At 41.6% G+C, this 16,165-nt stretch overlaps 1 protein-coding gene and 1 pseudogene across 5 annotated transcripts in view; one reads left to right on the top strand and one right to left on the bottom strand.

Annotated features, from left to right (window-relative positions):
• Positions 1-16,165, top strand: part of DENND1A (DENN domain containing 1A) — a 669,505-nt gene that overhangs the window by 463,025 nt on the left and 190,315 nt on the right. For 4 of the 5 annotated variants that reach the window (XM_037851268.1, XM_037851271.1, XM_037851269.1 and 1 more), the window contains exon 12: positions 8,030-8,131. The exons of the other annotated variant lie outside the window; for it this stretch is intronic. In XM_037851268.1, coding sequence (XP_037707196.1) covers positions 8,030-8,131 — 102 coding nt within the window. The remainder of the gene's footprint in view (positions 1-8,029; positions 8,132-16,165) is intronic. 5 annotated transcript variants of the gene reach the window in all.
• On the bottom strand, positions 269-6,920 carry LOC119505081 (annotated as a pseudogene).

Raw genomic sequence — 16,165 nt, forward strand, 5'->3', positions numbered from 1 at the left:
TTCTCTTTTCAAAAAATCTCCCCTTAACACACATTCTTCCTGGGATGGGGCAAGACAATTTGGCATACCAAGGCAGCATCTCCCAGGAAGATACCTGTGAGGAAAGGCATACCCTCCCCACCCACCCTGTCAAAATATAAAGTCTTGCAAGGTCTTAAAATAATCCTGTCACAAAATAAGAAAGCTTTATGCTTCAAAAATATTAGTTCTTTGTCAAATGATATGTTCTCTGGTTCTCATCTGCTATTACCAGCTGTCAGCCTCTTCTTCAGAGATCATAGTGACACCTGCACATGGCTCCTTGGCTGTCCAGGTATGGTTTACATCCTAAGTATATAACACTGCCAAACAAGCTCTCCACTGTTGGTTCGCATGCCTGAATGTGCTGAGCTAGTCCTGGTGTTTTCTACACATCTTGGCAGACCTTGGAGAGGCAATATTGGAACTCCTCATCTTGCTTTTGCCACAGTTCTCATAGCACCTGTCATGTTAGTTGCAGCATTTTATTAGGGAAGGGATGCCAGTGTTAAGGTGAACACCAAACAGCAGAGAGCCACATCCATTCTGTGGGAAGGTTTACAAACCTAATATGGGAAAGACTTAGATCCGTCACTGCACTTATGCTGGCAGAGCCCATCCTCCCTCCCAGGAGGTCCATAGAGGCACTCAGGTATGTGTCAATCTTTTGAACACCGTTTCAGATAATCTTAAAAGTAGCCCTCCGTATTTGGGAAAAACTGTACCTATTGCAAACTACGGACTATGGTTAACAGTAGTATTTTAATACTTTATTTTCATCAATGGTAACAAATGTACTACACCAAAACTATGTGTCAGTAATAGTGGGGATAAGGGATATGGAAGGATTTGGGTTTCCTTTTTTATTTTTATTTCTTTTATGGAGTAATGAAATTCTAAAATCAATCATGGGGTTGTGTGCACAGCTATATGCTGATGCTGTGAACCAGTGATTGTACACTTCAGATGGTTTGTATGGTCTATGGATATATCTCAATAAAATTGCATTTTTTAAAAAAACTGCTTTAAAAAAGTAAATTTGGCCCTCCATTGGATGGTCTGGGCCTCCTCTTGCACCTGAGAATGGCGGCCAGGAGGAGGAGCCTAAGGGTGAGGGCAGGCACCAGAGTAGGGCCATCCACACTGCACTGGGCCTCACTGGGCCCCAAGAGACCCCTAGCCGTGGTGACAGAGAGCACACCTCCACTGAGCCCCAGGAGTGCCCTAAGCAGCAGCGCAAGCCACAGTGTAGGTGGCTACTGCAAACCCCATACCCTTGCCTCCTTGCAGGCTGCCTGGGCTGTACGTGATGCTGCCTTTTAGAGCTCCCTCGTCAGTCCCCTTTGATGTCATTAAACAGATGAGGAAACTGAGGCATAGGGAGGTTAGTTTGCCCAGGGTAGCAAAATTGTAACTGGCTGAATTGGAATTCAGACTTAAGCAGTCTAGCTCCAGAGAATATGCTCATCATCTCTCTAGACATAAACAGGAAAAGAACAATAGATTGGTGGTAGTGTAAATTTTAATAGCACAGAATTATAATAGTGGAATCTTATTGGCTTCAACCTTTGGTCTGAAAATCATTGTTTAGATTCTTACAGTACATTTTATTGACATAATTTTAAATTGCAAGGATAGAGACTCAATATGTAATAGTTATTTATTGATCATCTGATGCACATCAGGTATTATTTGTTACACATATTACCTCACTTAATCTTCACAACAAAGCTGTGAAGTAGGTAGTCTTATGCCTATTTTATAGGTAAGAAAACTGAGGCTCAGAGGTAAAGAACTTGCTGAAAGTCATGCAGTGGCAGGGACAAGACTTGAATCTGGCTATCTTGTTCTGGAATTCATGGTCTTAGCCACCATCGTAATGGCTCTTTCTTTCCATGTCATCTGCAAATTAATTCTACAGTAATTAATCATACTAATTTTACATGATTATCATTGCTATCATTATTATTCCCATCACACTTCCTTGAGCAAACTCCGATCAGCCCATTTGTACTTACAGTGACATCTGCTGCAAGGCCTGCCTCCCAGTAGAGTGGATCCAGCTGCAAGTGTTTCATTCGTTCTCCAATTAATGTGCATTTGCCTTGTTTCAGGCACTGTGGTGGGCACTGGAGATGCAGAGACAAATAAAACATAGCTCTGCCCTAAAGAGACAGCCCCCAGTATAAAGACAACAGAAAAGATTCCCGGAGTACAGGCTTAGTTACTCCATGCTCATCACCCCTCTGAACCCTACAGCTAACATTCTAGATAGGAAGCCCAGCACTTAGCTGCAATCTATTGCCCAGAACCAGCTGCTTTCCTCCACATCAAGCCCCTGACACCCTCAGCCAGGCAACTACCATGCACTCTTTACCACTCTTTCAGATCCTCTGGATTATGCCACTGGTGCCCACCCTTTTCCTTCACTTTATGGCCTGGTTGTAAGTCCTACCTTTTGCTGTAGGCAGCTCAGTCTCCTCTCTGGAAATGCAGAGAGGAGGGGGCTGGTATGCTTTGAACAAGCATAGCTGATATTATTTTATAGTTAGGAGGGAAAACCCATTTTCTTTGTACTCCCAACTTTAGAAAATAAAGCTCGACGAAATCTTGGCTAGGTGGGACACACCAAAGGTAAAGATATTCTCTAATGGACCCCACCTTTGTGTAGAGGAGTTTGCCAGAATCCCTAGGGGGCATTGCATTTTTATGTAAATCAGAATGCACATTGGGTGATGGTCCTGGGAAAGATTATCTCATTGGATGCTATTCATTCACAGTCTTAAATGCATTGTTATCTTTTATGGTCTCTTGTAATTTTATTCCATGTTCTGGACATAGTGCTAATGTGTTTATCAACTTTACTGAGGTGTAATTTATGTACAATAAACCATCCGTTTAAAGCGTATGATTCAATTAATTTTAACAGTTTTATACATACGTTCATGAAACCACCACAATAAAGATATAGAATATTTCCATCATCCATAAATGATCGTTCATTTTTATTTAGCAGAAGTACAATGTCTTCCCTTGTGCCAGACACTACTCTAAATACTTTAAAAATATTAACTTATTTACAGATGAGGAAACTGAGGCATGGGGCAATCAAGAGACTTGCCCAAGCTTACGCAGTTCATGAGTGGTGGAGCCGGTCTAGAACTCAGGCAGCCTGGCTTCTGGGTCCCGCTCTTCATCTCTATGCCCTGCTGCCTCTCGTTCATTTATTCATTCAAGAATTACCTGCTGAGGCCACATATTGGGGTATAAGCTTAGTGGACAGAGATCTGGCTCCTAACCTCCAGAAGCCCACAGACTAGGGGAGGAATCGGATACCTGTGTACATAACTATGATCGACATGTTATTCTGTTTGTATGAATAAACCACAGGGGAACACAGGTAATGGAAAACTTACTGCAGCCTCAGGCACTCTGGCTTTAGGTTAGCCATGCTTAGCGAGGTTCTAGGGAACCATTGAAGGAGCGGCAAGAGAGCCTTCATTTCTTGAACGCCTGTTATGGATGTTCTAGGAATCAAGCTAAATCATTTACTTACATTTGCTTATCTAATCCTAACAGTGACTCTGTGAGGTAGGTATTGTCATGATCCCCATTTTACAGGTGAAAAAAAATGGGGGTTTTAGAGGTTAAGTAAATTGCCTGAGACAGCTTACCTTGTAATTGTCAAGCCACAATGAAGCTTATATTATACCCTGTATCCTCTCAGCTGTCCCTGACCATCCCTGACCATCTCTCATACTGTGGTTTTTCTGTGACCTGAAAGGCAGGGGTCAGGCTAAGTCTGTGACAAAGCATAAAGGGAAAGACACTTTTGATTAACAATATTTATGGGAAGATGCCATTTTTGTGTGTCTCTTTGTACAAGAAATGCCATTTGGAAAGCCGGTGTGCATGTCAGTATGTTTTTTTTGTGTGTTTTGGGGTTTTGTTTTTTTGGTTTTTTTTTTTTTCATTCTGGGAAAAATCCTATAGAGTCTGGTGGGGGGAGGGTTTGCAGCTGGCAGGAGCTTTGGCATATGTTGTAACTAAAAAGAGAGGGAATGTGTTGGTGGGACAAGCTACCGGAGAGCTGTCTCGGTGTGCTGTGGTACCAGTAAGTGTTTTAATTGGGTAAGGTTTTTGGAGGACTATTTTGACATCTGCTCGTGTCTTTGCTGATTTTTCTTCACTTCGAGTAGGAAACACAAGCTGTGGATAAAATGACTTTAAAATAATTGGAAGTAAAGATATCTCTCTCAAATTTTGTGAGGGATACTTTTGAAGAAGTGGAAACTAAATTCCGCTTCTAGGAATCCATCCTGAAGCACAAAGCTTTTATGTCTACTGATTTCCTGACAATATTATATATAATAATTTCCAAAAAACTGAAAATAACAGCCAACAAAAGGGGCTTGGTTGGATTTGTTTCCATGAAGCGAAACATTCTAGCAATTAGAAATGATCTTTACAAAGTGAGGAGTGTGGCGTACGAATGGAAATAAACCAAAACATTATCTCCAAATACAAGGATTAGGGTAACTGTAATTTTCTTCTTTGAGCTTCTTTATTTTCCCCAATTTTTTTACAATAGGCATATGTAATTTTTATAATACAAAAGAAAAGTTTTGCTTCGTGTAAGGGAAAGAGGGCCCCAAGACTGTTTGTACAGTTGCGTGCTCTACATAGATAGAGCATTGGATTTGGGGTATCTTAAGAAAGAGTTAGGCTTTGGAATCCAAACTGAGTTCAAAATTCAGCTCTGCCACTCACTAGTTGTGTGACTTTTGGCAATTTATTTGACCTCTCTGGGCCTCCATTTCCTCATCCTTACCCTGGGGGTGATAGCATCTCCCCCATGGCACTGTTAGGATTAAATGAGCTGGCACTCGGTAGTGCAGCTTCCTTCTCCAGTGGCACTTCCCCACCCCCACTCCCAGTTTGAGTTTTGTTTGCCTTTCTTCATTCCTCTTGTTGACTTGAGCCTTTGAGGGAAAGGGGACCATCCGGCTGAGCTGGTCTCCGATTCTTTCTTCGGGAACACTGAGCTTCAGGAAGGCCTTTGAGTTCTTGCCAGCCCTTTTGGAAGAGGCCTTGCCACCGGGAGGGCAGCATTGTCCTGCAAGAGGAAACTCTGCCGACCCAGCTCCTGCCTGGACCCTGGTATTTGGGCCATTTTAGTTTCTAAGGGGACTCTGTCCTGCTAAGCCAGGAAAAAGGGCCAGGTTTTTTCCTGTTCTTCAGCCTGTTGGCATTGTTGGAAAAGTAAACACTCCACACAGCTTAACTGTGAAGTCCTCCAGCCAGGAGTGGGAAGAAATCAAAAGCCTATTCCAGGCCAGCCACGGAGAGCCCACAAGGTCTGGTCTGTGCTGCTGGGGCCCCACTAGGAGCAGGGAAACAACACCCCACTCTTTGGGCCCAGAAGGCCACTCTCCAGTGGCTGTTCACTCCACCGCCTTCTGTAAGGGCTAAGCAGAAGGTCAGATGAGGCAGCAAAATTGGTGACTCTGGGTGCAGTGGCCCTCGGCTCAGTTGTCAAGGCCTGGTATCCTTGGCCAAGTGGTAGAGCCTCTCTTGCCAGGTCTGATTCTGTTTCCCATGACTGTGTCTTGGCCTTTGAAGTGAGAGCCCAGCAATTACCAAGAAGCACCAGAAGGATTTTTGCCCTTAGGCTATTGCTACTACAGCTTTTCAGGCTGCCTGTAGCCATTGAATGCATTGTAAAAGTCATAACAGCAGCCTTGTCCCTTTAGCCCTACTGTGTGCCAGGCACTATGCAAGGCTACCTCTAATCCTCACAGCAGCCCAGGGGAGATGTGGGCTGAAGGCAGTCACAGTTACCATTGCCAGTTCTCAGATGGAGAAGCCAGTTTATAGCAACATAACCTGGGGGCAAGCTGCTTTGCCTATGTGAGCCTTGGTTTCTCATCTCTGAAATGGGGGTGGTGATGCTTCGCCTCCAGCTAAACTGATGAAATGAAAGAATCTGTGTGAAAGTGCTGGGTGAGCTTTGAAATGTCATATAAGTGAAAAAGATTGTTGTCAGTGCTATTTTTGTAACTTCCTGCTGGCACATTGCTTGGTATGTTTAACCTGTTGGAATGTAAAGCGAGGCTGCTAAGGAGCCCTGGGACAATTCACTGAACCAATGTGAATCTCATTCTTAGTTCTCATTGGTAAAATGGGGATTGTGGTTTTTAAAAAAAAAACAACATCAAAACAAAAAGTGCAGTAAAACACCAATTAGTTTTATTATCAACTGCTTCTCCATTTGCTGTTAGCTTTTTATCCTATAGGCAGACAGTTAATGTAAGTGTTGGGGTTTGGAAGGGAAATAAAGTAGAAGTAGGCAGTCTTGTCCCTTCTCTTGGGTCTGGGCCCATAGTACGCACTTTGTAAATGTTTACCAACTGATGGATAGCTCCCGATGCCTGGAGAAATCTATAGCAAAGGAGTTTGAGGCTCCTGGTCATCTTAAGTGGAAAGATTCCACGATTCTGCCTGGGAGTGTTTTTTTCAACCCTATGAGGCTTCTGACCAGCATGGCTCCACCCTCCTGCTGGGAAGAATCTCAAAATGTTTACTTAGGTGCCAAGTTCTGTACTGAAGTTGGGGTTTGAGAGAGAACAAACGTCAGCCAGTATTAGTGAGCACTCATCACGTGCCGAGCACATTCACAGGTGCCATTTATTATGCAGTGGTGTGCTAAACAGTTGAGCCCCTGAAGGAGTCCCCAGCCCACCAGGGGGAAGCAGGCAGTCAGAGAGAGGGGGGCTGGGAGGAGGCCAGTCTCACTCGGGGAACCTGATGAGGAGGCTGATGGTGCAGTACAAAGAGCGTGGGCTGTGCATGCGGCCAGTCTCCTGCTGTCTCTGCCACTTATTTCCCTCTGTGAACCTCATTGTCTACAAGTTGCATAAAATGAGGATAATAATGTACACTTTCAGGGTTATGATAAGAATTATAGGGGATAAAGTAAGTAAAGCACACAGCAAGAATTAATGGACCGGCAGTACATTTTAATTGTTATCCATTTTTAGGACATTAACAAACTTAGGCTTAGCAGCCTTTAGGCTAGTCCATCGCTAGCCTGCACAGTGCTCTTGGGTAAATTAGGAAAAGGCCCTCTTCACTGATACCACTCGTCAGGCTCATGGTTGGCAGATTTCAGCCCAGCTTGGCTGGCTGGGCATTGTTGGACCATGCATACTTGCACAGTCATGTGCAGTGACTCTGAGGGTAGCTAATATTGAAATTGATTCCTTCTGTATAGGGTGACCATATGTCCTATTTTATACCTGTTGCCTTCTTTCACATTCAGAAGTGTCCCAGTTTGGACAATAAATTATACAGTCTTTCTATTTAACAGGGTAAAATAAAGTCTAAGTTTCTACTAGCATGAACACCTGGTAGGCATGAGTCTCCCTCACCCCTTTTATGGCCAGAGCCTCTGAGCCATTACTAGTTATATTTCTATGGAAAGTGGAACCAAATTGAAAGTGGGAATTTCCTATTTAATGTTTAAAAAAAATGTTAACCCTAAGCCATATGCCATATTCCATGTACAAGACTGGCAAGATCCAAAAGAGAGACAAGTAACCTTTGGTGAATTCAAGGGATGGATTGAATGTGGGTGTCATGAGAGTCCGGCTGTATATCAGAGTTTCTGGGGCCAGAGCTTTAAACCTTGCGGCTTCTGACCAAAAAGAATTGGAAAATGTGGGAAAAAAATCATGTTGGGGTGTGAAGATCTCTCATCCTCTTTCTGTGACCAAGGGCATGTTACTTAGCCTCTGCGAACACATCTTCACTCCTGGGACTCGGGGATGCTCATACAGACTGACAGAGTGTTTGAAAGTTAAATGAGCTAACAAATGTGATGCACCCTGTGCTGGGCCTGCCACAGAATCGGCCTTTGTCACGTGTCTGTCAGTGTTCTTCCTTAGTCCCCTAAACGTCCCTGTCCTGATGGTGCTTCATGGCTTTCTCTTTTGGATTTTTTTACTTGCAGAAAGTCAGAAACATGGCCCTGGATGATGTTGTAATCCTGAATGTGGACACCAACACCCTGGAAACCCCTTTTGATGACCTCCAGAGCCTCCCAAATGATGTGGTGGGTAATGAGCTCGTGAGGTTCTGACTCCTTTGAGCTGAATGGAAATGAACGTGATTTTGGTGGGAGATGGAGTGGGAAAGGAGACGGCCAGGGTTTTCCTGTGGCCTAAGAACTTCAGTCAGTTGCTGAATTCCCTCAGGAAGCTTTTGTCTCATAGAAAGTTGGGGTGGTTTATGTTTTGAGTCTTTATTTTTGTATCTTTTACTTTTTGCTCTTGTCTTTCATCTGAAAGATTGTGAAGTGACCCCAGGTGCTAAACAACTCCTCCTTTTGTGGGAGCTGAGGGCGGCAGTGGGGAGGTGAGGTGTCTTTCTGTAGGAACATCTCCAGAGAGTGGGACCGCTTCCCATGCATGTGGGAAGGGTTTTCAGTGTGAACAATTTGGGGCACTTCGAAGCTGCATTTTTTTTCCTGGACTATTATCAAACAAAACCGCCTTCCCCCCGTAGTAGGTTACCTGCTGCCAGTGCTCTGAATGTGGCTGCATGTCCTCCAAGTCTCTCTTTGTTACCTCAGTTCGAGACAGATTGTGGACTCTATTTAACAAAAATCAGTGGCTGCCATGTTTACCATGCTAACATCTGATTACATGTCTGTCTCATGTTCTTACTCAGAGCTACCTCAGGGGCAGCTGTCTGAAGTAGACCCATTCTCCCCTGTTGTTCATAAGAATGAGGAAGGTTGAGGTTCACAGAAAAGTTGGATTTTGATATTTCTGGTTTGACCACCATGGTTCTGCCCACTCGAAGCTCTATAAAGTTATTCCGACTCCTAGTCTGAAAGGATTCGATGTTCTTGGCCATGTGGACTTGACATGGAGCTGGGGTTTGTGTCGTGGTGAGTAGAGTGCCTTACCCAGTAGGCACTGCCGTTCCATTGCTGCCAGGAGCTCCGGGGGTACTTGGGGTTAGCTATTCAGAAGAGACTGCTGATCGCTGAAGAGTGGCTTGCAACACAATTTCAAGCCGTTTTACTCTTAACTCACTGTGAGGCTTTTGGGGAGTCATTTGTGCTCTGTTAAGATCAGTTTCATTTGTGACATAATTCAACACTGGCTAACATCCATTGTGCTGCCATGTAGTAGACACTGAGCTAAATGCTTGTCATGGACCCTTTATTTACTCTTCACACCACTGTGAGGAAGGTATTTTTCTTGCTCCCATTTTACTCTAGAGCTGGAAAGAGATGGAGCCAAGATGTGAACCCAACTCTGTCAGTCTGCAGAGCCACCTCTGGGTTTAGGATCTCATTCCATGGCATTATAGCCCTGTGGAGTAGATATTCTCTCTTTTTTACAGGAAGAAAAGAACCTCAGAAAAATAGATGCCTTGCCAAAAAACACATGGCTAGGAAGGGGCAGGGCTGATGTTGGAACCCCAGGCTGGATGACACTAAAGCCTGTGCTGCTTTCACTCTCTTTATACCGCCTCCCACTGAGACAGAGTGATGACAGAACTAAGAAAAATCAAAATACCGTACAAGTGTGAGGGTTTGCTGCTAATAATGTCAGGACAGAGTACTCAGTTGGTATCTGAGGGCTTCTTGGCCATAATTTGAGTTCTTTTGGTCCAAGGAATATGAGGTTCCCACCCTGCTCCCTTTCAATGGAAACACTCTCTTTCAGCCATTGGTATCTTAGGCATGAACCTTGCAACTGCTGAGTAAATGTGGTGAGTGATCATGAGGTACATCAGGCACAAGGACTGGGCAGGGGCTCTGGGGCAGCATGGGACAAGTGATTGATGTCTCAGAAACCATGCAGTGGACTGACTTGTCCCATCTGTAGGTAGACAGTGTTCTGACCCCATGCTGGGCATTTGGCAGCAAAGAGAAAGCAAAGCCAGTCTGTGTCTTCAAAGAACATATTCCAGTAGGGGAAACAGACAGTAAATTTTATATATATATATATATACACTGTGTTATAGCATAGTAGGGGTCACAAAGAAAATCAGAATCAAGCACAGAAAGACCTGGAGGAGAGAAGGACAAAATCTCCATGAGGGTAATGGAGGCTTCCTGAAGATGGCAGATTCTGAGATGCCTTTTTAATGATTAATGAGGTGGCCTCAGTTTTCCATCTTTAAAACAGGAAAACCAGAGCTGCCATTAGGATTGTTGTGGCAAATAAATGAATTGATAGTGTTCATCAAATGCTTGGCACAGTGCTCAGCATGTTGTCAGTGTTCGATAAATGGACCTGCATATGTTGTTAATAAAAATTGTTGTTAGTAATCACAGGCAGTGTTGGGGGACAGTCAATACCCTCCACATCCTGGCGGTCCTTAGCCTGCACAACAGGGACCTCCAGTTTGCAAGCTGGTTTGTCGCAGGGTTGAGAATATTCCACTGTAGTGGTTTCCAACATGGGGCTTTGGACTCCGTTAAGGATTCCAAAGAAAGTAATGGGGAGGGAGGGAAATACTTATATTTCAATAGAATTCATAGATTTGATTCTGTAAGTCTACATGAGCTATCAAGTCCTCGAGAGAAGTCATGTCCTGCTCATTTTGGGTCCCCTGCAGTTGGCACTGGACTGGGTACTTTAAGCATATCAGCAGGTCCAGTGGATCTCATACTCTCCCCCTTTTGCCGAAGCTGCTTGTTTACTGTATCTGACAGGTCTGCCTCTGTCCTCTTCTCATCCCTCCTCAACACCACCTAATCCCAAGCCCTATTTCTCTGCTGCACTATTACCTCTAAACTGGTGCTTTGGACTTCAGCCTCTTCTTCCAGTCTTTCTTCCTCATGCATCAAAGTAACCTTTCTAAAATATAAATTTAACTATTTTTCTATCAATGAACATGATTTCTCTAAAGACAAAAACGCTTCTATAGCTCTCCATTGCTTAGAGGTTAGAGGTTTCCTTTGTTGGCTTTGGAATCAGATACACCTGTATTCAAATCCTGACTTCTTCACTTACTAGCTGTGTGATGTGCTCTTGAGAAAAATTATTTAAGCTCTCTGAGCCTTAGTTTCCTTGAAATTGTTTTGAGAATTAAATATAGTATATAATATATGTAAAATATATACTATGAGCACAATAGGTAGTAGTTGATGGTGAATTAAGGGTGCTAATAATGATTAGCATGGCATTCAAGGTCCTCCTTTGTGATGTGACCCTAAACCCCCCTATTTGTTTTTCAGAGCTTTAGCTCTCCCTCCACCCCTTCTCTGCTTCAAACCTTATATTATAGATATATAATATAATATAAAACTGTTAGTAGTTTCCCCAAACTTACACATTGTTTCATACCTTAATACTTTGCATATGAGATTTCTTTTGTCCCAAATGTCCTACCCCGTCTTTCAGTCTCTTACTAATTCTTCAAGACATTTTACTGTAAAACCTTTCCTGAGATCTCCAGGTAGATTTAACCACCCCTTTCTCTGTGTTCCCACTGCCTCTAATTGTACCTATGTACTTGTACTTATCACCCAGCAGTATGATTACATATTACATTTTTCTGGCTTTTCCTTTTTATTGTGAGCTCTTTGGGATACAATCAAGTTTTATTTGTCTTTGTTCCCCAGGGATCTAGCATCCACTGAATAGATGGATGGAAGGATGGAAGGGACATATGGGTTGAGTTATTTTGGTAGATGAAATCTTGCTAAACATGGTATCCAGGCTGGAAGTTTTATTAAAAGAGGTCTTGGTTCTGCTTCTAACCATGATGGAACATTTGGAAATGGATTTATCCTACCCCCACTAACAACTTTAATTACTGGACAAATATGTTTTTAAAAAATCTGTTTTCATCTATTGTACAACAGGCAGTACAAGATTATGATCCCCAAGAGTCAGTAAACAAATGAGGTGAAGCCTACAATCCCTCTGGCTTTCTGTCTTGAAGCTTTTTCTGAACCTCTGGTGCCAGGAGAGGGATCCCCAGCAGAGCACAACGGTCTTATTGAGTTGAGGGGTCAGAGAACTGAGTTGGCGGGAAGGGATGGTTTAAATTTGTGGGTCAGAGTACCAGACAGGAGGAAACTACTCAATGAAAGAGCTCCAGAAATCTGTATTAGGTCCCCTTGAGTGATCTTCTGAAGACTAATCTACCCATGTGTAAGATGAAACTCCCGACAGGAGACTATAAGATGACAATTCTCAGAGCTCAAACAGGGCTGGCAATAATCTGCTAGCTAGCCAGAGCAGAGAGACCTTACTGAACACTCAGGACAATCAGTAGAGACCTCAGAAGGGCCAGGCATTGAAAGTAGGTCTGAATTAGCTTTAGAGTAAAGGTTACTTTAGACTCTCCCTAACAGAGTTTAAAAACAAGCCTTGAGGGAGCATGAGAGAGGGCTTCAGGGGTGCTGGTAATGTGCTGTTTTTTGATCTGAGTACCAGTTATGTGGGTAAGAGTTCAACAAGCTGTACAGCAATGGTATGTGCACATATATGTATGTATGTTAAACTTTAATAAAAGTTGTACCTATGTACAACTTTTTAAAGCCCGGTGTGCAAGAAATTTGACCTCTTGTCAAAATAAACCCCAACCCCTCTTTAAAAGAAGATTGCAAGATCCAACACTCAGCATAACATTCACAATATCCAACAGCCTATCAAAAAAGTACTAGATGTGTCAGGAATTAGGAAAATGTAGCCCATCACCAAGAGGAAAATTAGTCAATAGAAGCAGACTCAGAAAGAACAGATATTATGGAATTAGCAGACAATGACTTTAAAATAACTATTGTAGAGATTATAAATATACTCATGGATTTAAAGGAAGACATGAACTAAATCAGAAGAGAAAGAGAAGATATCAAAAGAATGAAAGGGAATGGTTAGAGGTAAAAACAATATATCTGGAATGAAAAAGTCACTGGCTGAGACTGAGTAGATTAGACACTGCAGAAGAAAAGATCAGTGAGCTTCAAGACATAGCCGTGAAACTGTATCCAATATTTGGCACAGAAAGAAAAAAGACTGGAAAAAATTAACCAAACCTCAGTGTGAAAATATAAAGAAGACTAATATACAAGTAATTGAAGTCCTAGGAGGCCAGGAGGATGGGGAAAGAGAAAAATATATTTAAATTAGAATAGCCAAATTTTCCTAAATTTGATGAAAACAATAAACTCAGAACACCAAGAAGTTCATTGAACCTCATTGAAGCAGTTAAAACCAGTGATAAAGATAAAATGTTAAAAGTAGCTAGAGAGAAAAAGATGTAGAAGAGAAAGAAAGAATGACAGCAGACTTCTTGTCAGCAACTACATAAGTCAGAAGATAGTGGAATGGCATCTTTAAAATAATGAAAGAAAATTTTTGTGGATCTAGAATTCTACATTCAGTGAAATTATGCATCAAAAATGGAGGCAAAATAAAGATTTTTTTAGACAAATAAAAAGTGAAAGAAATCATTGCCCACAGATCTGCACCTACAAGAAATGTTAAAGGAAGTTCTTCACGTGGAAGAAAAAATGATACCAAAGGGAAATTTGGACTATAAGATAATGGTGAATGCCAGAAATAGTAAATATGTGGGTAAATACCAAACACTTCTTTTCTTGTTTTTTGATTTCTATAAAAGATAATTGAGTATTTAAAGTGAAAACAATACCAGCCTATTTTGTGGTTTATAACATAGGCAGAAGTAAAATGTAAAATGACAACAGTAGCACAAAGGACCAAGGTGGGTGGAAAATAGAAGGATGCTGCTGTAAGATTCTTACATTATATGTAAAATTGTAAATAATATTTGAAAGTAGACTGTAATAAGTTAAGAATTTGCTGTGCTTTCATGGCCATTCATGATTATGCACAGAAAGGCAAAAATTTCATTTGCCCAACACACACACGTTCCCAGCTGAGGTCAAACAAGGTAACACTCTGCCTTCTTGTTTCAGCTCCCATGTTATAAAGAAGTGTCCTTTTTGTGGTAAACTTAGTGCCACATTTTTCACATATTTGTACTTTTTGTTGGTGATTTTGTTTTTTAAAATGGCTCCCAAGTGTAGTAGTAAGTGCTGTCTGGTTTCCTAAACAAGAAGGCTGTGATACGCCTCATGGAGAAAATACATGCATTTATACATAATTCAATCGTGAATTACAGTGCCATTGGCTGTGAGTTCAATGTTAATGAATCAACAGCTTATTTAATGAGCTCCAATTACCCATTGTGAGTTATTATTAAACTTGCTTAAATTTGTATTCATAGACTGTGTTTAAATGTTGCTCTAAAATATTCTGAAGGAAATGATACTGTGTCTAGATGGGATTAAATAGGCACATTCTCTAAAAAGCTGATGGAACAAAGAATTTCCTAGGGAATCATTGTATGGACATTTAAGGAGGAAGCCAAAGATATAAGGTAGCTTTAAACAAAAACACACATGAAACAAGGTTCGTTTTGATGGGTTGACAAAAATGTGACCGGAGGCTTACAGGAACCTAACCCTCTATTTCCCCTAGGGTCAGTGGTTCAGTATTCACTAATTCAGTATTCACCAGAACGTTAAGGGACAGAACTGACACAGATAATGGGAATAGACTGTATTTAGCTAATAAGCCAATATTGGAGATCCAAAAGATGGGGGAGGGGGCAGGGGAGAAAGAATTGACACATATGGGAAAAACAGAAAAATTGGCAAGGTTTACCCAACTATATTGATAATTAAATATGCAATGTCTGAATACTCCAATGAAAAGACAGAGGTTATCAGATTAGATAGAAAGGCAAGACCAAGTTATATGCTGTCCACAAAACTTCCACTTTAAATTTAAAGAGTTAGATAGTTTAAAAGTGGAAAAAGATACGTCATGCAAAAGAGAGTTGGTTGTTGGCAGGAGATCTCACTGCCCTCCCCGCTACGTAGGACCTGACTCCGGGGATGAATCTGGACCCGGCATCATGGGATTGAGAACATCTTCTTGACCAAAAGGGGGATGCAAAATGAAACAAAATGAAGCTTCAATGATTGAGAGATTTCACATGGAGTCAAGAGGTCACTCTGGTGGACATTCTTACGCCCTCTATAGATAACACTTTTTAGGTTTTAATGTATTGGAATAGATAGAAGTAAATACCTGAAACTACCAAACTCCAACCCAGTAGCCTTAACTCTTGAAGATGATTGTATAACAATATAGATTACAAGGGATGAGAGTGTGATTGTGAAAACCTTGTGGATCGTACTTCCTTTATCCAGTGTATGGAAGGATGAGTAGATAAAATGGGGACAAAAACTGAAAAATAGGGTGGGATGGGGGCTGTTCTTTTTTAATTTCATTTTTTATTCTTACTCTGATTCTTTCTGGTATAAGGAAAATGTTCAAAAATAGATTGGGGTGGTGAATGAACAACTATATGATGATACTGTGAACAGTTGATTGTGCACCATGGATGATAGCATGGTATGCGAATATATCTCAGTAAAACTGAATTAAAAAAAAAAAAAAAAGGAGTTGGTGGAAAAGAAGAGAGAGATCTTCCTTACAGAAGAATTCCAAGTAATATGTGTAGACACTCTCCTCTTCAGGAACAGGAGCTTAATCTTCTTCCCCATCACCCCTGACCTTAAGCCTGGGCTGGACTTAGTGGCTCCCTTCCTAAGTATAGCATTTAAAGGGGAAAATGACAACACTGGCAAACATTGCCTGAACCAAGTGATCAATTTAACATCATCAGTAATGTCACATGGATATATGCCCCTCCTAATACGATGTGATGAGTAGGATACATAACCTCTGTGTGGTATTCTTCCTATAAACCCAGTCTAATCATGGCAAAAAAACTTCAGACAAACCACATTGAGGAACATTCTATAAAATAGCTGATAAGTACTTTTCAAAACTGAAAAATTGTCATGGATCAGAAGAGATTAACGAGACGTGACACTAAATGCAATGTGGACTCTTGGATGGGATCCTGGAATAGAAAAAGGAAATTAATAGAAAAACTGGTGACATGAGAATGAAGTTTGTAATTAGTTAAGAATAATGTACTAGTATTGGTTTCTTAGTTTTGACAAATGCATTGTGCTAATGTAAGATGGTGATTTGGCGGAGACTGACATTAGGTA

Source organism: Choloepus didactylus, chromosome 10, assembly GCF_015220235.1.
Source record: "Choloepus didactylus isolate mChoDid1 chromosome 10, mChoDid1.pri, whole genome shotgun sequence".
Taxonomy (NCBI): domain Eukaryota; kingdom Metazoa; phylum Chordata; class Mammalia; order Pilosa; family Megalonychidae; genus Choloepus; species Choloepus didactylus.